Source organism: Carassius gibelio, chromosome B2 (assembly GCF_023724105.1).
Source record: "Carassius gibelio isolate Cgi1373 ecotype wild population from Czech Republic chromosome B2, carGib1.2-hapl.c, whole genome shotgun sequence".
NCBI lineage: Eukaryota > Metazoa > Chordata > Actinopteri > Cypriniformes > Cyprinidae > Carassius > Carassius gibelio.
Window position 1 is genome coordinate 27,872,624 of NC_068397.1, and position 24,605 is coordinate 27,897,228.

General features: G+C 35.8%; 2 protein-coding genes across 2 annotated transcripts; one reads left to right on the forward strand and one right to left on the reverse strand.

The window, feature by feature from the left end:
* Positions 1–346: 346 nt before the first annotated feature.
* LOC127951222 (ubiquitin-conjugating enzyme E2 R2) lies at positions 347–10,124 on the reverse strand. The gene is made up of 5 exons (XM_052549021.1): positions 9,402–10,124; positions 6,012–6,098; positions 4,567–4,664; positions 2,663–2,797; positions 347–2,095 (listed from the first exon to the last, which is right to left on the reverse strand). Exons 1-5 carry the CDS (start codon positions 9,585–9,587, stop codon positions 1,882–1,884), a joined length of 720 nt encoding a protein of 239 aa, XP_052404981.1. The 5' UTR covers positions 9,588–10,124; the 3' UTR covers positions 347–1,881.
* A 4,717-nt stretch (positions 10,125–14,841) lies between these two features.
* LOC127951603 (alpha/beta hydrolase domain-containing protein 17A) lies at positions 14,842–22,680 on the forward strand. Its single transcript, XM_052549583.1, has 5 exons — positions 14,842–15,025; positions 15,939–16,373; positions 17,263–17,457; positions 17,555–17,734; positions 18,789–22,680. Exons 2-5 carry the CDS (start codon positions 15,964–15,966, stop codon positions 19,006–19,008), a joined length of 1,005 nt encoding a protein of 334 aa, XP_052405543.1. The 5' UTR covers positions 14,842–15,025; positions 15,939–15,963; the 3' UTR covers positions 19,009–22,680.
* The last annotated feature ends 1,925 nt before the right edge of the window (positions 22,681–24,605 follow it).

Below are 24,605 nucleotides of genomic sequence, written 5' to 3' on the forward strand. Positions count from 1 at the left end.
TTGAATGTGTTCTCTAGAGATTTCTAGATCTGTGTCTTGCACTGTACTCAGATTTGCCAAGATAATGAAGTCGGTGAAGTGGGGAAAAGGTGAGAATTTCAAAATTAAATTCTTCTTTCTTGTCTATTTTAATTATTGAATAGAAGCCCCTGAGAACATTTATGGAAAATATATATTTTTGTAAGACTGACTACATTTTGTTTGATCATAAAGATTTTCTAATAAAACATTTAATGTGTAACTTAGTAATTATTTGTGGAAAAATAATTTCTGAGTGTGAATTGTTTTAAATCATACACTTTTTTCCCCCCAGTGCAGTTAGATTTAAAGAAGAAAAAGAGAAATATTCTAATAAAGATCTTTATTCAGTTTTAAATAGGCCAACAAGCCGTAAAAATACATACAAGTCAGTAAAATGACAAATCAGCTCCTTGTGTTCATCTCAGCCTCTTGGGATATGACTGTAAATTGTCCTCAAAACAACATGGAAAGGATGGATAGCTTGCAAGCGTGAAAAAAATTTTTTTTGTTGATGGTAGTTTTTTTTTTCTTTTTTCAGACTGGCTGATCCTGAGAGTCAGTCTGTTTGAGATCCAATTCAAATCTGAGACGGACAGCAGCGCTCACCAGCCTCCTCCATCAGATCACAACCGGCTGCCAATTCATGGAGCCATAATGCAAAAGAAACGGCAAAAAAATAAATAAAATAAAAACGTTCAATAGTCCAAAAGTCACCCTACATCCCAAATAAAACAACAAATGCTTCAGTGATGAAAAAAAAACAAACAAAAAAAAAAACAGAATAAGATTCACTTAGGAGGACAACACAGGAATATCAGCATTGCTTAAAAAACATTCAAATAAGCTTATCTTAACAGAAAAAACAAGATCCACTCGCCAACCTACCAGATTAAGCCTGACTACATTGATTATCTGATAAGCTCCTATATCTTGGAACAAAGTAATAGAACATTTCAATAATTTAAAGTGACACTAAGTTAAATAATGCAGATTTTTAAGCACATCGTAGAATGTAGGCCTCAGCATTTTCTTTTCAAGGTTTGCATTTTTACATTGCAACATTATTGTAATATCAACTTATCCTTTAATTTTTTTGATTTATTTTGCTTTGGGTTTCTTAAAGAGATAGTTCACCCAAAAATTTTAATTCAGTCATTTACTCAACCTCATTTGTTTAGTTATGAAGCAAATCGGTAAGCAAACTGTTCTGGTGACAACTGACTTCCATTTCTCAAAATAACTTTTTTTCAAAATAACTAAGTCAGTCATACAGGTTTGGAACGACATGAGTGTGAGTAAATTTAAATGTTTTCATTTTTTTGGAGTGACTATCCCTTTAACTTAATTATTACTCAAATGAAGGAGGAATTAAAACCAAAAACTCAAAGCATGCCCCCAAACTCATGTTTTATTGCTGAGCTGCTCAGATGTGCTTGAAGGCCAAAAAAGTAGCATAGGTGACCAAAGTGACCATCTCAAAAAAACCTCAAAAGATCAGTGACGTAATCAGCATTATTCAGCATAAAGCCTCATTCAAAGAATCACTGCCTAGTTCAGTCACACTCGTTTTTTCTCTTTTTTTCCCTTTATAAAGTAACTTTCACAGAGCTATCTGAAAGCACAAAGCAAAGAAATAATAAAACAGCAGATTTCAGAAAGCCCTGAAGGCCAGCAAAATTATGACACAGAGGGAAAACAACATAAAAGCTAAAAAAAAAAAAAAATTAATTAATCTCTCATTTCAGTCCATTAAGGAAACAAAAATGGCCATCTGAGTGAGTGTAAATGCAGGGCGCATGCCTAAACGTTTCCACTCTCGGGGTGATGCTGATGAAGACGAGAATGAAGATGGGAATGTTGTCATGATTCCTCGTTCCCGGAGTCATCCTCGTCATAGCAACAGTCCTCGCCATCCTCATCCTCCAAGTCCTCATCATCATAGTAATCGTCGTATAACAGGTCGGACCCCTCGTCCAGTGCAGGGGCGCGCGTGCGGACGCAATACTCCGCCAGCGTGGTGGGAACTTTCACTCCGTCCCGCTCGGCCTCGGCTTTAGTGGCCAGAACCTGTTTTCTGTAAGACACACACACACATGCAATGGATTTAAAGGAATATTTGGCTTCACTCTTTCGTGCTTTCACATTTTCAGGCTAGGGTTGAATTGTAAGTAAACATGCTTTCCATATGCTTTTACTGATATTACACGTTTGTGGTAATCAACATTATCTTTGCTCAAAATGCAGCTTTATACAGCTGAAATATTAACCATATAGCTTCCATAAGACTCATCTGTCTTAGGCACTGAGGTTTTAAGCCAAGGATCAGTAATAAACAACTGATGTCCTGAAGGAGGGAAAGGATAAAATCTGATGCAAGTCAAATTTTCCAGCTCTCCAACATGAATTGCAAGATGCAATAGATAGATTGCCAAGAGGAGATTTAACAGTCAACCACAGGAGGGCACCGATGATCCAGAAAATAAATCTAAATCTTTATAGAATGGTTTTCCATTAGCTAAAGTGTTGCTTCTCACCAGGCCTTCTGATTGAGCCATTAAAATGTAACCCAGCATTAAACAAATGAACACTTGAACTCTTAAAAGAGTCACATTCTGTAGTTTTGCACATTCATTTATGTTACCTAATGATTTCTGCATATTCCCGGTCTTTTCCTTTACTCTCTCTCCATTTGCGGTACATGACGGAGGCGTCCACGTTGGCTGGAGAAAAGGTGTTGGGTTCGTTCAGCAGAGAGATGACACTCAACAGTATAGTTCTGAAACACAGACAGATAATCATGCTATAATGCCATTAGCTTAAGCAGAAAAGCTGCTTTGTGTTGCACTTTCGCAAAGATTTGAGGAGATTTCACACAAGAGGATCAGTCTTCATCTACTGCTTACAGTTACACCGGCACACTCACATCTGCAGTAGGGTAGACACTACAGTACTTTCAGAGGCCAATTTGACAAGAAAACATTGTTCACTAGGAAAATTAATTTATTTTGAAGTACACACTGCATAATCATTCTTACAGCCATTGAATGTCAAGTGAGCAAAGAGTTTTGAACTGAGCAAATAAATTATGTAATTCAAAATATATTTGTAAAAAATTTGAATAATAATAAAAAAAATATCTATAATGACATTAATAATAAAAATAGTTATTATTATTTTTCTATTAGAATTGTTTACTTTGTGTTATGATATACTATTAATTCAAATATTAATGTAATGTAATTATTCTAGTTGTAAATAGGTCAAAAATTACAAGTTGGTTCTACATAAGTTATATCTCATAAGGTATTTTTTTTATTCATTTTGACAAATGTTTAATTTTTATAAATTTGCTAAAAATAAAAAATTTGGTTGTTATTTTCACATAATTTGGATAATATAACTATTGTCACAAAGTACATACAAACAGTTTACTGTAAAATATTAACTAGTTAAATATATAAACCATTATGAACACATACTGCTTTTAAATAAACACCAAACAAACATTTAATATCGTATTTACTATTTACTTACAGATACCAATATAAAAACATGAAAAATGTTATGTGAAAATTATGCAAAGAGCAACATATTTCTATAATACATTGTGGTGGTGTTAAACAACAAATCAAGTTCTTTGAAGAACAAAAAACAACTGGCACATATATTATTTTGCATTTACACATCAAAACTTAATGCACAGATCTATTCTGACCAAGCAGCAACCTACAGCTCTCTCTTTTGAAGCCAACATGGAAGTGACTTAAACTGGAATTCTTCGGTTGGCTGCAAAAGAGTCAATTCTATAAACTCCCCATGTTAAAATACCCAACTTTACAGCAGAAAAAAATGTTTTCAGCCTGATTTAAAAAAAGATTTTGTTCTATATAGCAAATTTTGCCCTCCATGACAACTGTGAGGGGGTGGATTAAATTTCTGCATAATTAAGGGTGTGGTCATTTGAGTGACAGGTGGATAGCAGTTGCTGACAGTGCTGTCAAGCTAGGTGGGCGTGGCTTCAGCAACCAGCTCCCGCCTTTTTGCCCATATTTTTTAAACATTTGTTTTACACTCAAAATACTAAAATAATAGAAGCTACACTTGTAGGTCTTGATAGTGTAAACAGGCAACAGTCAGTCTGGGGTCAAAATATGCCTCTCTCTCTGTGTACAGCGACAGGTGCTCTTCAATAACACAAATGATTAACATGAGCTTCCTAGAAGACAGTAGCTCTTCCACTGAAGCACAAAGCCCAGTGAAACACGATAACAGACTAACTAGAACACAGATCAGACTCGGGGGAGGAAACACACAAATACCCAGATCTCCACTGAGATGCTTTCCATAAAGGAAACTCATGAACACAAAACCACCCTGGTCACTCTTCCTATAATTCTGTTATCAGGAAAACTGCTAAAGAGCTACTGCCTATGTATCCCCCAGGGGACATTCATTTGAAAACATTTCTCCATTTCTCTGTGGAAAGTATTCTGAACGAGCTGCAAAGTGGACTAGACTATGTGTAGACAAAGGCCTGGCTGTTACCTGACGTTCTGTGTGGGGTTCCACCTCTCTGAGGGAAGCTCTCCGCTCTGTGGATCATCTACTGGAGGATGCAGAATGGAGATGCACACGTCCCCGTTCTGTGAAAACACAAAGAGATTCATCAATCACATGATCGTAATGCTTTCATGAGGAAAAACAAGTATCTGAGTGAACCTCTCGCCTCCACAGCACTGCTGTGAGTACTCGAGTCAGAGCGAAGACGCGTGAAAGAGAGATACGGAAAACAAACTGAAGGACAGTCTCTGCAGAACAACTAAAAACTTGCCCGGACTCTCAAATGGGCTTGTGCATGCAATGCATATACATCAAATTTGAGGAAACATACTGGTGCATTGGGCAGGTGGTATGACTACAAACTTAAATTAAATCTCAATATAGTTGTACTTCCTGTAAATCCAATCCCAATTTTTCATATAAATACATAAATAATATTTGATATAATAATCCAATAACACAAGCACCAATTAAATTCCTTGTAATTAAAACATACTTAATCTTACTTGATTACTGACCTTTTTTATCTTTGGTGAACTCAAACCAAAACAACAAGATTATTCATAACAAATCGATCAGGTATCAGGTATCGATAATAAAGCCTAAACATTAGATGAAAAACAAAATGAAAACTGCCTTGGCCATCATCTGAAATAAAATAACTGATATGCTAAAAATAACTAAATATTAAAATACTTTAAAATAGTTCAATACAAAAAAAAAGAGAGAAAGAAAACAATATAAAAATAAAGGTTAATTCAAAACATTAATAAATCCTATAATAGTTTATTAATATTTGATATTTAAAAAAAGCTCTGTATAATACACATTCATGAGCTGTTTCAAGATTTAAGAAAACAAGCACATCTGAGAATGCACATAAGTTTAATTCAATATTAATGAGTCAAGATGTTACACTGCATGGCAACCATAAATACCTATGAGTAATACTAGTATTTTTTAAATGTCTTTAAATTACTTCACACATCAGCATATAGTGCATGATTTCTAAAAACTATTTTATGATGGTGTTAATCTTTTTTTGGACAGCGGACAGTCCACCCAGAAGTCACTGAATGGAAAAATGCAGAAGGGAAGGCAAATAAAGAAAGATCTGTGCAGAGGCTTCTGTCATTGCTACGCTTCTCATTTCAAACCCACATAACATGACCTAATGGTTTTTTTAAGGTCACAAACAGGTGAGAACTGTGCCTGGTGAAGAGACTTACAGATCTTCATCAGTTTTAGAAGTTCAAATAATTTGCTTGGTTCACCTTCCCATTTTACACAGGGCAGCTATTTATATTCAGTCATATCAAGAGTTCCTATGATGTGTTGAATTTCACATCTGTTCAGTGGCACTAGCCAACATACAAAGGTTTAGCTACGTGCTACAGTACACAGCGTGTGAGCTGAAACAATCCTCTTACCTCATAGATGTTGGGGTGCCACATCTTGGTGAGGAATCTGAACGTGGGTGGGGAATAGGGGTAATCGATCGGGAACTTGATGCGAGCCTGCAAAACAAGACCAAAACAGTGGTCAGGAGGACCATCAAAACTCACTTCAACCCATGCATGCTTGTTTATTAAGCATTATGGCTACACTGATTGTGCTTTCAGCTGCCAATAAGGCTGCTTTCACACTTGTTTCTTAGTTTGGTTTGAACTAAAGGTCGATTTCAACCCCCTAACCGCCTGGTCTCTTTTCACATTGTACTTGTGTTTGTCTGCAACAAATGTAGCACAAGAGATGTGAAAACTGCCAGCTGCTTTCCAAAAGCAATTTATTTAGGAGACAAGCAACAATCAAAAATGCATTAGGTCAAAATGGTATTCTATATTTTTTTAACATTGTGAGACCTCCAAATAAACTGTGAGAAAATAACAAAAGTGTAAAAACTTATCTGAAAAATATTTTATTTCTATAAATTTTGTCTAACCACCATTATAGTAAAGTTGCATAGGAATAAATCTTGTATTATGATATTTCTATGACATTTTACACACCATTTTTCTCTAGAATTTCCCAAAGAGCCCTCAATTTCTTAAAGCAAACTGTACTGGAAGTGTGAAAATGTCCTTAGACTGTATTACTCTCAACTACATTTAACACATTTCACCTTGTTAAAAACAATTGTACAGATTCTTCTACCCTTTCAAGAAAACATGCTGATTGACAATCTAGTCATACACTATGTTCAAAACTTTCAACATCACAGTGGCATCGGCCAGTACGGCACAGAGAGATTTCTAATATACAGCAGCTTTGGAGGATTCTGTCTCAGGGTGAGCGCAGGACAGCTGCTCTTAATAGGATTGGAGACGCATCACATTGCAGGAGAACAGTACAGATGGACAGGAGGGAGAATCTGAGAGAAAACACACAAATGGACTTTGAGCTGGAGAACCAGGAAGTGGGACGAATCATTTTTTGGCACAAAATCAACTAGGTTAAACAGCTATTACGCAAGAGATATGCCCTCCATCTCAATTCAATACAGACCTAATTATTTTCAAATCTCGTGGCAAAACTGCCCTTGAAATATTTTAGGCAGCTAGTTAGAAGTGGACATACTGACTCATGCTTTCAACTATACTCCTTTAATTTACTATATTAACCACCAGGATTAGTTACACAGCCTATAATGTTCTTTTCAAACCTGAAAGTTCATTGTTCTCTGACCCACATATTAAAAAGTTAATACAGAGCCCCACAAACAGACAACACCAGAATAAAAAGTGTCCATATGGCTCTACAGTCACCAAAGCAGTATGATAGCTTTTGTGTAAGGAACAAATCCAAAAATCTTTATTCACTGAAAATGCGTGCTTTCAGCGTAGCACTCAAATGCCATTTGATTATATTCAAATACAGTAAATAAAACATTGTGTGAAGCCAGATTTGAGATCAGTGATGTCAAATGGACTTCTTATATTCTTTTGAGACAATGAGATTCGAGAACTACTGCAGAGGAACAGATTGTCAAAAAACAACTTCAGCTTTGTTCCATTCCTCTCAAAAAGCCATTGTTTGGTTTCTGAAAACCTGACAGACAATAAAGTTCAATAGTTTGGTAAAAAAAATATTTTTATGTTTTTGAAAGAAGCCTCTTCTACTCCAAGGTTGCATATTTTGATCAAAAATACAGTAATATTGTGAAATATAACAGTGTAAAATAATGGTTTTATACTTTCATATATTTTCAAATGGAATTTATTGCTGTGATGAAAAGCTAGTTTCATCAGCATTACTCCAATTATCAGAAATTATTCTGATTTGATCCTCAACACTATGGTACTTTATTTGGAATTAACATTTCTTATTGTTATCGTCAATGTTTTTTTAGGATTCATTTATGAATACAAAGTTCAAAAGAATATAGTTTATATATTCCATAGTCTAAATGTCATTACTGTCCCCTTTGACCTAATAAATGCATCCATGCTAAATATCAGCATTAATTTAAGATAAAAGTGGTTATTGTGTTTCTTGTGATTCAGCAGCAACCATCAGCACTTCTCCTTTTGTGTTCCAAGGAAGAACGTCAGTCATAGAGGTTAGAAACACATGAGGATAGATAAATGACATAATATTCATATCTGGGTGAATTAACCTTTAAAAGGAAACACATAACTATTCCTCATAAGTTAGGCTCGACTGGTTTCAGGTTCTCAGCTGACTATGAGATCTTGAAAATGTGTCAGCAGAATACTCAAGATGGCTTTAATAGTTCCTGTGAACAGACAAAGTGTGCGAATAATTTCCCCTTTCAAACAAAGAAACAAGTCTCTGTCATGCAGATATACCCTCCACTGATTTATCCTCAAGCAGGGAACAGTTACGATGCCTTCGGGCTTCGCCAGGCTCGAGAGTTCAGTTCTTACATTAATCAGGGTTCAGCACGAGCTCTCATCCTGACACACCAGTGAACAGTGACGCCACTGGATCTGCCAAAACCCTGTATGTGTGTGTGAGTGCTCTCACTGTAAACAAAGGCAAGAAAAGTCATTGACCTACTTCAAATCACTACACAAGAGTTCAGGACCTTCCTTTACAATCAAAAGAGGAACTAACACAAAGATGTGTTTAAGAGTCATTAATAATAAACCTTTCGGATTGGTGTAAAGGAACAGGTTTATCTGCTCAGGTGGAATGAGGTGAGACCTCCTTACAATCATCCTTTGTTGACATTTTTCTATTTTTATAATTATCATAGCAGTCAAACGTGGTGCCAACGACTAATACCTAATAAATGGCCTTTAATAAATTGATAGAAGGTCCCATGTATGATATTTTCAAAAGTGAAATCATTTTGACAGATGCCTGTTTTCAAAAGAATTAGAAATGATCACAAACACTAAGTGATTAATTATTATTCTAATTCAATAATGAGTAAAATAATAATCACTCTAAACTTAAAGTGTAGGAACACTATGATGAAATTAAATATGATCACATTTTTATGTAATATTAATAATATTCTTCATACAAAGTCATGTAAATCATCTCACCCTCCTTCCATAAGAATCACAAAGAGTCAATGAGGAACAAAGAAACCAAACAAATGAGCTCCATTATCCTCAACAAAGACCCCAAAATCTCATCAAAACGACATCCGAAGGAAAACACAAGGCTTCAGATCATAATCAGACCTTAAATCAATCAAAAACCTTAATTATATTCAAATACGTGTAAAGGAAACAGACATAAAGGGATGCAGTTATCTGGAGCTGGTTCCAGTTCTAAATATAGACCTCAGCCATCTGTTCCTAAAAATAACACATATTTACCCCTTACAAATCAACCTTAGTCCTTACCTTGAAATAGCCCCCTTCATAGTGAGTGTTTGGGGGTCCAAAAATCGCCACTTCCCAGTTGTAGAGATCAGCTTCGTCCACTAAAGTGATCTTGAAACCCTCCACTGGTTCCTCCTGTAGAGACTTCATCTCCAGCATTAAAGCTTTCTGTGAGCTGGCGACCTGAGCACTGCTCTGATGGGCCATTTCTGCTTTATTTCTACCCAACTAGACTCAAAAGTGGGGTTTGTTCTTCAAAAAGTGATGAGGCGATGAAAGCTGCTTTTCTTTCTTTGTCTGGAGTTGCTAGCTTAGCGAGGAAATGACAATGTCCTCAAAAAAGAGACTATATTCGATCAAATAAAAAGTGTTTTTAGCTATAAAGCATTATAATAGTTTTTTTTTTCCGTCGTCCGTGTAGGTAAAAAAGGTTGTTGGGTAGATTATACGTAGAGTTTTGCTTGTCAGAAAAATAAAAAATCGCGCTTTGGGTTTGTTGTTTTTTTTTCGTAGCTGAATGCTAGCCGTGAAAATCCACTTCGACTCAACACTAATCCTCTCTAACGGAAGGTTTTCGTTAAATAAGTAAATTCAGATGACTGAATTTACAAAAAGAATGCCTACGCTTGAATTGTGTGCCAAGCTGATCCGTCGAGAAGCAAAAATTGGCGTGAACTAGTAAACGTGTAGGAGAGTGGCGAGTTATGAGTCGATGTCCTGGATGCGTCTTTCCTCAATTCCAATGGGTCGTGGTGCATCACGGGTAATGTAGTTTTACCGGGACAGTTTACTGTCTGAGCAGACCTATAGGAACAGGCAACATTCCAGTTATTTGGCTAATACTAACCCCTCTTATAATAAGTTTAACTAAATAATAAACTGATCGTGTTTTCTATAGGTCTATAGGGGAGAATGGGCCTCTCTGTAACACAGAAACACACATTAAGAGAGCATCTCTCTGACGTCTGTCATGCTGATATGCTGCCAGTTATCTGATACAAACACGGGACAGCATGGCTTCAGGAACTCACTGAATGTTGGCAAAGGACAGTCTGTTTGTCCTTGACAATAATGTTTACAGTTAAGCTTTGACGTTAAGGACATTTTATAATAATGTAGGCCAGGGGCGGCGGTAGGGGTGGGCTAAGGGGGCTGGAGCCCCGAATGTTTTCAGTAAAGCCCCGAATGTTTTTATTACCACCATGCCATCAATGAGTTTTCATACCCAATAAAGTAATTTATATTAGAATTTAAATAAATAAATAAATATCTCTCGACTCAAGTCCACAGTGTCTGTAAATTTACCCAACTAAGTACGCGTTGTCATTCACATCCGACGAAAACCGCCCACTGAGTCTAGTGCTTTTAACTGACATGTAAACTGGCCAACCATCGATGAGCGTCTGTACGATCCAGCCAATGAAGTGAGATCTTTTGGAGGCAGGCGGTTTGTTGGCGTGTAGTATTTTACTAGATCAATTTATTCGAAAATTAAAATGGATATTTCAAAATTAATCTTCTTCTTCTTAAAAAAGGAAGTAAACCCCCCCAGCCAAAACACTTGAATGCCAAGATACAACAGCTTACTTCAGGTATCTATCTGTAACTTTTATATTTATTTTTCAGTTTTAAATTGTGTCTGATTTAACGTCACATTTTGAACATCTAACAGTTAACGGTTGCGCAGCACAGTCTGTAGGGGACACACACACACACACACACACACACACACACACACACACACACACACACACACACACACACACACACACACTTTTTTTTCTGAATGAATCATCCGTTTCTAACGAATCCATTGATTAAATGACTGACCGACTCACTCATTAAGGCAGTGGCATGCCGCCACCTAGTGGCAAAGTACCATTCTAATTTATTTTTCATAATTTCATATTTCTGTAGCCTATTCCAAATTGTATATTTGATACATTAACCTTCTTATGATTATTTATGCAATTTGTAAGTCCTCCTTCAAAAATATAAGTGTATAGAGCCCTGCGTTTATAATTATACTTGGCTTTAAACACAGAGATAAAGTCCTTTGACCGGTATATCTTTATAGAGTAAGAGTATGTCAGTGCACTGCTTCATGTTTGCTTCTTATCCCTGTTCTATTAGGACGAGTGTAGCCAGTCAGGCTTGATTGGAAAATAAAATAAAACAGAGACAGAGACAAAAAAAAAAAAAAAAAAAAAAAAAGTGAGATAGAGACACAACATCAGCATATGTGTCAGGATACAAGGGATAAACTTTAAATAAAATGTTGTAAATTTGTTTTTATTGTTTTTGTTTATTTTAAACTAGGTAAATCTTTCTGATTTATTAAAATAAAAAGTCACATACATGGATCTCCACTTACCCTAGAACCAACCCTGCTTATGGCAACAAACTGTTAGAAGAAAGGGATCATTGGGGTTCTATATAGAACCATAGGGTTCTTTACTCAAATCCAAAGAACCTTTCATGCTAAAAAGGTTCTATAATGACAAGAAAGAACCCTTTTGGCACAAACGGTTCATATCTTGAATTTTGTGATCATTCACATGCATTCATAAATTCATTTGAATACACCGAATAATGCAGTGAAAGAACGCACTCAAAATGCACACGCGCACTAGTATGACTTCATCATGTAACTTTATATTAGCCTAGATGCATGCACTTTTTAGGCACGATTTGTTTAGTTTTTGAATATACTTGATACTGTTAAAAGGCACATCATTAAAACAAAAAATACGAGTTCACATTTCACACCTAAACAAGCGTGGAAAATGTAATTATAACTAGCTACTAAATTAGTTACAAATGCCTATCCACATACAGCTATGATTTACGAACCCAAACTGACTCAAATGATTCGCGATCCCGCTATGAACTCCCGAACTGATTCAAATGATTCGCGATCCTCAAACTGACTCAAATGATTCGCGAACCCGCTACGAACTCCCGAACTGACTCAAATGATTCGTGATCCTCAAAATGACTCAAATGATTCGCGAACCCGCTACGAACTCCCGAACTGACTCAAATGATTCGCGATCCCGCTCCAACTCCCAAACTGGAGTCAGATGACTCAAATGATTCGCGATCCCGCTACCCACTCCCGAACTGTTTCAAATAATTTGCGATCCCCAAACTGACTCAAATGATTCGCGATCCCGCTACGAACTCCCGAACTTATTCAACTGATTCGCGATCCCGCTACGAACTCCCGAACTTATTCAAATGATTCGCGATCCCGCTACGAACTCCCGAACTGACTCAAGTGATTCGCGATCCCGCTCCAAATCCCAAACTGGAGTCAGATGACTCAAATGATTCGCGATCCCGCTACGCACTCCCGAACTGTTTCAAATAATTTGCGATCCCCAAACTGACTCAAATGATTCGCGATCCCGCTACGAACTCCCGAACTTATTCAACTGATTCGCGATCCCCAAATTGACTCAAATGATTCGCTATCCCGCTACGAACTCCCGAACTTATTCAAATGATTCGCGATCCCGCTAAGAACTCCCGAACTGACTCAAATGATTCGCGAACCCGCTACGAACTCCAGAACTGATCAAATGGTTTGCGATCCCAATACACATAATGCTTTAAAAGTGTGCACATCCAGAGAAATAAACAGCAGATGTTCATGTTAACAACTTCTTTAACTTGAGCAAACGCTGCTAATACACATACATGTTAATAAAGTAAATAAAACAAAAAATTAACGTTTTAATGCTACTGAATAAAAATAAACGATCCAGTCTAAAGTCTCTGCTCATCATGACAGGACCTGGATCAGTGAGCTGCGTCTCGGGCCGATGACGTCACTTCCATGGAGGCATGTTGTACACGCCCCCGTCCATTGACTCCGCCCCCACGTCAAAAAACGGTGCCACAAAGAGTGACGTGCAGAAAAGTGAAGCGCAAAGGAAAAATGGACTAGACTAGACTAGACTCAAACTAGACTGACACGCAAAATAAAAGCAGCGTTGCAAATAAATTAATAGATATGACCATGGAAAATATGTATTGCAAAATCATTGCTTTCGCGCTGTTTCATTTGTTTTGCAATTCTTAATTTTTGTTTGCAAAAAGCAAATGTATTTTCCTCAATACTTTAAATAAAATGTTTTAAATTTGTTTTTGTTTTTATTGTTTTTGTATATTTTAAATAAGGTATATCTTTCTGATTTATTAAAATAAAAAGTCACATACATGGATTTTTCTGGGCTAAGCCCCGGATCTCCACTCACCCTAGAACCACCCCTGATGTAGGCCTACTTGTATTAGACTTTGGCAGTAAAATGTGAAATGTGGATGGTATTTTAGGATGCTATTATTATAGGCCTATTAAAAAAAAACAGATATATCTTTCTAGATGTATTTTTAAATCTATTTCGATAATATTCAAATAATTTAAATGAATAAATACATGAATGATACTTTAAATATTAAACCAAAATCGGCAGTAGTTCGAGGCAAGTGACAGTCAAGTGACAGAGTAATCATTAAATCATTCAATCTATTCATTCAAAGCGCTCATGAATGGGTCATCAGTATAAAAACAGGTCAGCAGTGACTAACTCCATTTATTAGAAACAGGAATTCATTCAGTAACGAAACACCACTGATTGTTTGGCAACTGATCTGCTGTGGATTCGTTTGGGCCTATTTTCATTAGCAAAAACAAATACTGAATCCATAATGTACCATAATTACTTAGTGCTGTGTGAATATTTTATTTGGGATTGCACTAATATCGAAAAACAGCACTCGTATTTGTGTGATACTGCCTAACTAAATGTTTTGCCTCAATATATACCTTTTTTTTTTCAACGATAGACTGTATTTGTACACTAACAAGAAGGCAATATCCTCCTTTTTTTTATTATAATTTTTTTACCCCCCAAAACACACTGGAAGTTTTTTACTCAAGGGCACAATGCTGATAAAATGTAATTTCAAGGATTCTGTGGGTCATAAATCAACCTTGAAAAGGTATCAACCTATATTTATTTTTGTCACATCAGCTGTTGCATTGAATACTAGATAAGGAAGTAATTTGAGATAAGAAAGGCCTATAACACAGGCCCATCTTAACTATTTTATTATTATTATTATTATTATTATTATTTAAAATTATGATTATTATTATTTTTCAGTTAAAGTCATTAAAAAAATTATTTGTTGTTTTTCTCACACATTACAGAATGACGATGAGTGATTGTTTGAATGAACTATTATATTTGTGATACATTAATAAAAAACATTTGGCTGTGTAAATTTCATATTTAATAGTAATATGTAATTCGTTTTATTATTTGTTATATTTGTAGGTATTAGTAAATATATTAAGATTTTTAAGTAAGTTTATATTTATCCAACTCATCTTCCTCAGTAAACTTTTCCGGTTAAAGGGCTTTTATTGTGAAATGCGGCACATCCGGCGCTGCCTTCGTTTTTTGCCCGACAGATGAAAACATCAGTGTTGGGTGTTAATGCCGGGCTGATCCTGCTACAATCAACAAGATGTTTGTCGTCTTACTGCCTGTTTCTTATCAATCCGTATCAAACTGTTAGCGTTTACTGTATCTGTAGGTAGACAAACCCCGTTTTGTATTTCGATACCTCTTTTGGTAAGTGATGTCTTTGATTTATTTAGCCAGAAATCCAGCTAGTGCTAACTCACTAGATATTGATACATACTATCTGGTTTATTCTTTTGAAATTCATTATTTATGATCATGTCAAGAGTAAAGTAATACACTCACTGTTGTAAATAATTTGGAAGCATTTGATGTGTAATTAAAAAAACAAATTTCGTAAATTGTGCAAATGGTCTGTATGTTTTGTATTTCATGTGATTTATTTTATTGTAAATTGTATCATGCAGTGTTACTAATCTATCTATCTATCTATCTATCTATCTATCTATCTATCTATCTATCTATCTATCTATCTATAATTTTAGTCATATTTCTTATTTTATTTTATTTATATTTATTTCTTTGTAAATTACTTTTTTTTTTGCTTTCATGGATTGAGATGCAAAGATCAGTCTGAGATCACTAGATTTCTATTTATTTATTTAGTTATTTATGTTTTAATGCATATTTATTTGCATGACTATCGGTACATTAAATCGAGACAAATTAACTTGAGGCTTTTACAAAAAAAAAAAAAAAAGCTTTTACAAAAAAAGCAGCTGTTGTGTGCATAGATAGTTGTTTTCTGAATGAATGTGTGATTAAGTTAAATGGTGAGATCTGATCTGTCCTGTAGTTTTGTGATTACACAGGCAGCTCTCCTGACGTCAGCCTTGCTGTAGTCGCAGACCCGAATGCAGCTTTAATTTCCGTGCCCAGTTAAAATGTCTCTAAAGGTTAATCGCACTGTCTTATGATGTCCAAATCAACATTTTCCTTTAATCTAAATGTCAACCCTCCTTAACATGAAATGACATTCTCACTTGGCTGGATTGCTTTTTTGGTATTGGCTTATGTGAGTGATGTTGAAATCTGATAATTAAACCCATGCAATCTTTCACAGGATCTCTAATTCCCAGCAGAAGAAAATGAATGGCTTATCCATTAGTGAGTTGTGCGGCCTGTTCTGTTGCCCGCCATGTCCGAGCCGGATTGCAGCGAAGCTGGCCTTCCTGCCCCCGGAGCCCACCTACGCTCTTCTCCCAGACCTGGAGTCCACCTCAACTGTGACCTCTAAACTTGAAGCCTCAGGTTTGCGCTCCCGATTGCCTGGAGGAGTGGCTGGAGGTGTGGCTGGAGGAGGAGAAGGAGAAGGAGAAGGAGGAGGAGGGGGTTTTGGTGACAGAAGTGGAGAAGGCCGATGGAAGCTGCAGCTCTCTGAGCGAGCAGAGTTCCAGTACTCCCAGAGAGAGCTGGATGGAACCGAGGTCTTCCTCACTCCCTCCAGCCGTGGCAACAGAGTCGGATGCATGTACATCCGCTGTGCCCCATCCGCAAGGTGAGGAAGGATCAGCTTAAGATGTTAATAGAAAAAGCGTTCTTTAGGGCTAGTCTTCTCAGAATAACTATAATAAATATGATAAAGATGAAGTTTTAAGTTCACACCACAACTATACTCATTACAACACAGAGGAACAAGTTAAAGTCATTTTCAAAACTATTTGCTAAAACTTTACTTAAAGCCATTATATATAATGCATTATAAAGGTAGTTTTAACGCATGAATTATGCCTTCTAATGCACCTTCTAATGCATTGTAAGATCTCATGAATAACTGTAACCACTGTAATAATACATTATAACACATGGCTAAAAAAAGCTTCAAATGTTATAATGCATATAATACGTACATGTGTGTATATACTGTATGAATGAGATAAGTTTCATAGTTAGTGTAGTTTTTCCACCAGTAATATGATTATACATTATATACAATTACATAAGTTGATAAATAGCTTTATAATGCATTACACACACACACACACACACACACACACACACACACACACACACACGTATATATATATATATAAGGCTTTATATAAAAATAATCGTGGGTCTTTTAGTTTTCCACCAGGAATGTGATTATTATATGATTAAGTAAGTTGATACATGATTAAATCCGATTAAAAGTAGAACCGCAGAAAAACGTACTGACTTAAAAAGTAGAGAATTTCTGCATGTACAAAATATTGATACTGAATAAATACTAATTTATGGACATGACTGTAGTGTTAAGTTCTGTATATCTAGAGATGTCAGAATTATATTGTTGAATCTCTTCCTCTCAATCAAGAAATATTATTTTGCAATGTTTGGACAGTTAGTTCTCACAATCGGTTTTAAAGCCAGTCCTCTATATCTGTCCCTGTTTTTGTGCTCTACAGGTACACTGTGCTCTTTTCTCACGGGAACGCTGTGGATCTCGGTCAGATGAGCAGCTTCTACATCGGGCTGGGCACTCGTATCAACTGCAACATCTTCTCTTATGATTACTCTGGTTATGGGGTCAGTACAGGGAAGCCCTCCGAGAAGAATCTGTATGCAGACATAGATGCTGCGTGGCACGCTATGCGCTCAAGGTCTGTCAGAATCTAGATAGCATGCAGTTGTAGTGGTGCTGTTTTAAAATGTAGTGTTGATTATGTCATGTGTGGAATCACTTCTGTGTTGTCTCAGGTATGGCATCTGCCCTGAGAATATAATCCTTTATGGGCAGAGCATTGGTACCGTGCCCACCGTGGACCTGGCGTCCCGTTATGAGTGTGCTGCTGTGGTCCTTCACTCCCCCCTCACCTCCGGGATGAGGGTGGCTTTCCCTGACACCAAGAAGACGTACTGCTTTGACGCCTTCCCAAAGTCAGTGAGCACTGAAAACCTCCTTCTTTGCATGACAAAGATGTTCTTAACACTGTGGTCTAAACAGTAGAATATATAAAATAGCTCATGCAGTAACATGGATCTCAACTGAGGTGTGCTTATATCATTTAAGTCTTCAAACATGGCTCATCCATTCAGAATTAAGAGCTGTAGGTTTCCATAAAGAGGGAAAAATATAATTCCCTTTCCCTCTGAGATTTAGCAATGGTAAAAAATCTGCTATTGTATAGTATGAAAGATTTGGGCTTTATTAGCACTGCTTGCAAGATATTATTAAGTCAGAATGCTTTTGAATGGCAGTCAATAGAGAAGCTAGATTTTAGATTACAGTTATGGTACTGTTGTACTGTTTTTACATTACTCTGGTATACAATTTTTTTTTATAACCTCTTTACTAACTAAAGGGGTAGTTCACAAAAAAAGAAGATTCTGTCATTTATTCACGCACATGTTGTTCTGTTTATGGATGACTTGAGTTCTGTGGAATAAACAGTTTAAAAGTGAATAAGAATTTTAGAAACAAATATTTGTATCCAGAAACTATGCATTCAGTTGGTTAAGATTGACATTTATATTATAAAATATATAAAATGTATTTTTATTTCTTGAAAAGTATTTGTCTAGGATTTCACAAACCTATTAAACAACACAACTGTTTTCAGCATTGATGATAATAATAATAAACATTTCCTGGGCATAATATCAGTATATTAGAATGATTTCTGAAAGAACATGTGATTGAAGATTGAAGACTATAATAATGATCGCTTCGCATCACAGAAAAGTTGCAGCTACTGTAAGATTTCAAAATGTAGTTCTTGGACTGATAGAAACTATTTTCATGGTTATTTACGACCTTGTTGAAGACTAAAAGAGTATTTTATTTAATTGCCCTGGACCAGTGAGTTCTTCAAAGGTCCTTTTTACAGTTCACAGAAGAATAGAAGTTGAAGAAAGAATGGAATGACATTATGGAGAGTAAATAGTGGACTATTTCTTTAATAACTCTTTGTTGTGTCTTGTCCTCCCTCAGCATTGAGAAGGTGTCTAAAATCACATCTCCGGTGCTGATCATCCACGGGACGGAGGATGAAGTGATTGATTTCTCTCATGGTCTGGCCCTGTTTGAGCGCTGCCCGAAGGCTGTGGAGCCGTTGTGGGTGGAAGGAGCCGGGCACAACGACATCGAGCTCTACAGCCAGTATCTGGAACGCCTGCGCCGGTTCATCAGCCAGGAAGTGGCTGCACAGTAAATGCACCCTTCATTACGCTCATGGCAACAAATCGTCGACGTATATGGAGAGCAAACAAACAGGATCTGCTTCTGGAGGGTTCGTTCTTCTCTAAACGTTAAACTTTTATGTTTCTATCAGCCTGGAGCTGAGTTTTCTACTGAGAAGACCACTATACTTCACACCCAAAAGATCTGAATGTGTGAGCGTCCGCGTCGGTCTCAGGACCTCAGTTCGTCTGAGGCTTTCACAGCTGATTTGGCTTGTGATTTCTGTGACCAGGAAAAATGAAATGTCTTTTGAACAGGACTGATATCTAATATCTTTATGAAGCTGTTGTGGGTGTTTATGTTCTTTCTCTTTTGTTAGTTCTCCATGGTATGCATAAGACCAGTCTGTTTTAAAATACACCATCATCACCTTTTTTTAGGAGCAGACAATTTTAGGACAATCTGCTGGACAGATTGTGTGTGTGTGTGTGTGTGTGTGTGTGTGTTCAATATTTTTTAGACCATCTGCTGTGTGTGTGAATGTTGTTTTCTGATGAACTGATCTTCATCAGGCATCTCGAGATACACTACCAGTCAAAAGTTTGGACACACTGAGTTTGATTTTCATGATCTTAAAAACCTTTTGATCTAAAGTCTTCTGCTTAAATGCTTGATGCATTGTGCCTACTTACGAATTTCTTTCCAAAGCTAAAATCTTAATGAATCTTCTTTTTTTTTTTTAAATGGACATGTCAGACCAGTGAAGCAACCAGTCCTGTTGATAATATGAAACTGTCCAGTATACATCTAAATGTCTTCAATAGAGTTTAAAAACTGTCCCAGGATGCTTTCATGAAGTTGACGAATGTCCAAAGCTGGAATCTAGACAAAGAAGGAGCTCAGTCATAAGATTTTTTAATTTTATTATTATTATTTTTTTTGTAATTTTGTAATTTCTGTATTATATTTTCTTTTTTTTATTATTATTCTAATAAAATAGTCATAACAAAAATATGAATAGATGTTTCCAAACTTTTGACTAGTAGTGTAGGTCCATACCAGTTTTGTTTTTCCAGATTCTACATTTTTCTTTTTGCATTTTTCCCTTTGCTTCCCTGTCATTTAAAAAAAAAAAAAGGAGTTTGGGACCCAAACACTGTTTTTAAGGATGTGGGTAGAGCTGTACTGATACAATATGAATATCTGGAAAAATACACTGCCATTCAAAGTTTGGGATCTGAGGATTTAGTTTTATTTTTTTTAAAGAAATGAATGGTTTTATTCAGCAAGCTTTTACTGTGTTGACTGTACTGTGTACCTTATACATGTAGATCAAAACAGACTTCTTTCAAAAACAAAAAGTCTTACTCACCCCAAACTTTTGAATAGTAGTCTATCAAGATGTTTTCCTTGCGATTATTGTGTTGATCTTTCTATAATTTTTATTTATTTATTATTCATGTATTAATTTATATGTTTAAGAAGAAACAGATTGTCTGTATAAGCAAAAACTCTAAAACCAGAGCTGCTTCCATGAGACAAAAGTGAAGTAAACCGTGTGGGAGAGATGAAAACTCTTCCCTGGTCCAGTTGATATGATATTGTGATTGTGATGCATCAGTGTATAGAGTTGTGAAATCTGTATCACAATCAAGTAGTTGGCATGTCCAGCCTCTAAAATGGGGACTGAATTTGTAAATATTTCCCCACTTTTGCCCGACACACTGAATTGTGGAGGAGGTTAACAGCCGTGATTCTCCCCCACTGTGAGCACCTGACCTGAACGACAGGAAACCTCACGCTACACCCACAACATCACACGTTCTTCCCGCATTCACTTCTCTTAGCTTGTGCATGTTGATGTAATGATGTGTAAATGAACTCTGACGCCAGACTGATGTGTGATTGACAGTTTTCTGAGCCGTCTTAGAATGGGGTCGTGACCTCCATCCACTGCTGACCTCTTGTCTGTGTTTACGTCTGCGAGAGGAAGAACCCTGAAAGGTTTTTTTTAATATTACTGCATGCCAGCTCATCAAATCACATTACTGTCATTTTTGCAGCTGAGCTATTTATAGTGGCCACTTCTCTCACAAACATGCCTCGCTGTATAAGACATGCTCTCATGTGGTCAATGGATGTTTAACATGAACTTCCAGATCTATTTTTATAAGGTTAAGTCTTTGCTATAATATGAAGAAACCTTTACTGTTTAAGAGCCATTTTTAAAGGGATAGGTGTGTCTTTGTAGCCTAGACATGTAGTTTGTTTTATTTATTTTTTTTGGACTTAAAGTGATAGTTCACCTAAAAATGAAAATCTGACTTCATTTCTTCCATGGACCATAAACTGGTCATTTTTGAATATTATAAACCATATAGTGACCAACAGCTTTCAAGCTAAGAGATGATGATGATGATGATGAATTAGTGAATAACCACTCAAAAATGAAAATTTCATTATTTACTTGTTTAAACTTTTATGACTTCTGCAAAGCACAAAAGAAGATATTTAGAGAAATGTTGGTAAGCTTTCATTGTCCAAACAATGGAAGTCAATGATTACCAACATTCTTTAAAATCTCTTTTTATATTCCACAGAAGAAAGTCATGCATGTTTTGAGCGACATCAGGATGTTTAACGATTGAATTGTTATTTTTCGGGGGTCTGTATCTTTACATTTAGTATTTATCATGCAAATCAATTGAACAGCTTATGGTTATGATACTTTAATTGTGTCTGTTTTTTGTTAGGGTCTTGGAAGCATCTGGTCACTATATGGTTTCTTTTGATCAAAAAGCAGAGTTTTTACGTGAACTATTTCTTTAACATCTTGTTTGCTGTATTCCTCTCTTAAAGTCACTCAGTTGTTTTTTTTCCTGGTGTCTGTAATTCTTAAAGCGGTTTTTAAGACTTTGAGATTTTTAAGACCTCAACTCTTGTAAAAAGCAGTGTGTACTCAGGAACATTTTCATTTGTTTGACTGACAATATACTGCATCTTTGTCCTCAAATGCTGCCAGTAAAACAAAACCTGCTTTACATTGATCTTAGGAACCACAGACTGCAGGAAAAATCATTTTTCATCCTGACGTGTGTCATAATGAGCATAGCAAACTTGGGGTTAAAGCAGGTGTGTGCCACTTTCAGTATGCATGTAATAGATAAGATATGAAAAGAAAACGGACTAATTATAGTGTGATAATTTCAGTGTATATTATATGACTTTCCGAGATTAAGTAGTACATGTTAGCCTAATATATGAAAAGGATGTTAGGATTTTTATTATTATTTGCTTGAAAAGGGTTAGTATTCACATCTCTGAACAACCGAGCAATAATCTCAAAACCTTTGACTGCGAGAGCTGGATAGATTATCAGACTCTCACAAAACTCCTCATGATGATTGTTTGAAGAGTTTGCCCTTTCGGTGACACAGCACAACCTTATCAGAGAACTCTAAAATACTCTATGACAACTCACAATTTTTGTATAGCGATTATAAAGCTAATTTGCAGTATTACTAGTCACACTCAGTCACATACTCTTTTTCGAGATTTGCAAGGAATGAGTGTATATTACCAGGTACATGTGTGTATAAAGAGGTGATGTAAGATGCTTTGTGTGTGTTGGCTAATGCTTTCATTTTTTAGCTGGAAGATGTGATGTACTGTGGTTGAGTAATAAAGGAAAGCTGTAAAGTCACAGTGGTATTTTTTGTTTATTGTGATTAGTGGTTCAATTAAGGTTTTTTTTTTTTTTTTTTAATGACTGATATCTAGAAAGCAAGAGCCTGATATTTTATTGAATGCAAATTAGATGTTCATTAAGGAAGCATATTTATAATAGTGAATCAGACTTCAAATTTGTTTAAACTTTGAAAGTTTAGCCTCTTGTCCATAGACAACACTTTTGTTAACTGGTTCTAATTATCCCAGATTATCGAATATGAGCTGACTCAATAAATGAATAAAAAATGTAAAAAATGATAAATTAACTCATAAAAAAATGTATATGTGGTATTTACAGCATTTTGTAAACAAATGCTTTATATACTGCTCTTTTAACACTGAGGTGTTATTTTTGTGTAATTAAAATACTGATGTGATCTTTATTATTAATATTTTAAATTAGTTTTAATTTATATTTTTTATTTTGGTTTTGAGTTTAAGTTAGGTTTTTGTTGATTATTTTATATAGTCTGTTCATTTGTATTTCAATTTGGTTTTAGTTATTTTAGTACATCGTTAAAATTAATGAAAATTACATGTTGCCTTGGCAACTAACTGAAAAATAATGCAATAAATTTTTTTTATTATATTTCATCCTTGGAGAAAGAAAATTAAAAAGGAAATTGTGAACCTTTATCTCAGAATTCAGACTTTTTTTTCTTTTTTATCTTACAATTTGGAACTTTTTTCTCTCTCTCTGAATTGTGAGTTGTAAACTTATAAACTGAAAAAATAAAATTTGCATCTCAGAATAATATTCCCAAAGACCGTCTAAGACTTGAGATCACGTCAGAATCTGCTTCAGCACTAGATGGCAGCAGAAGTCTCTCTGTCTTCAGCACGATACAGCAGCACTGTCTGAACAATCTTCACATCACATCACACCCACAGTCAATAAACCTGTTTGTGATGTTCAGTGCCATCTCCAGGGATACCTTGATATGTGTCTATTTTTACCTGCTCTGTAGCATTATCTATTAAAATGGTTGGAAGCTGTTGAAGATAAAAAGCAATTATATTAAATGACTCAAAGCTCCAGCATAGAGTTTTTCTGTTACCTTCAACTATCCCAGCTTGATGTGCAGAGTTAACGGTGAGGAAGTTGATCCTCAGGAAGTGTAAAACGTGGTTTTGTGTCTGATTGCTTTGTTTGTTTGTTCATCCCTACTAGCTCAACACAGCAACGGAGGCTCATAGAGACGTGAGTTTACATTGATTCAGACTTATCAAGCAGATGCTTTTATCCAAAGCAGCTACCAAATGTTTGAGTTTGGGGTGATAACATTCGTTCCCACCAGTGGAAGAAAGCTGAACCTGTTTAAAAAGCCAATTTTTTAAATTTATTTTTATTTTTATTTTTGCTCTTCAGGTTTAAAGGACTTCAAATGAATCCTGTAACGATGCATTTAATAATAATCAATTTAAATCTTTCCCTCTGTTGCAGCTCTTTATTCTCATTTCTTATGCTAAGTGTGCCAACAGTGAGTTAAAAAAATAGCTTACTCCAAATTGGAAATTTACTTAAGATGTAGATTAGTTTTTTTTTTTTCTTCATTACACCGGATTTGGAGAAATGTAGGTTTTCATCACTTGCTCACTAATGGATCCTCTGCAGTGAATGGGTGCCGTGAGAATGAGAGTCCAAACAGGTGATAAAAAAATTATAGTAAATCACAAGTAATCCACATGACTCCATCAGTCCATCACTTAATATCTTGTAAAGCAAAAAGCTGCGTGTTTGTAAGAAACAAATCCATCATTAAGATTTTTTTTTTTTTATTCATACCATTGCATCCATCTAGAGTCCTCTATCCATAATATGCTTTCTCCAGTAAAAAAGAAAAGAAAAAAGTTATCCCATCTGAATCAGGAGAGAAATGTGCACGGATCAAGCACCGT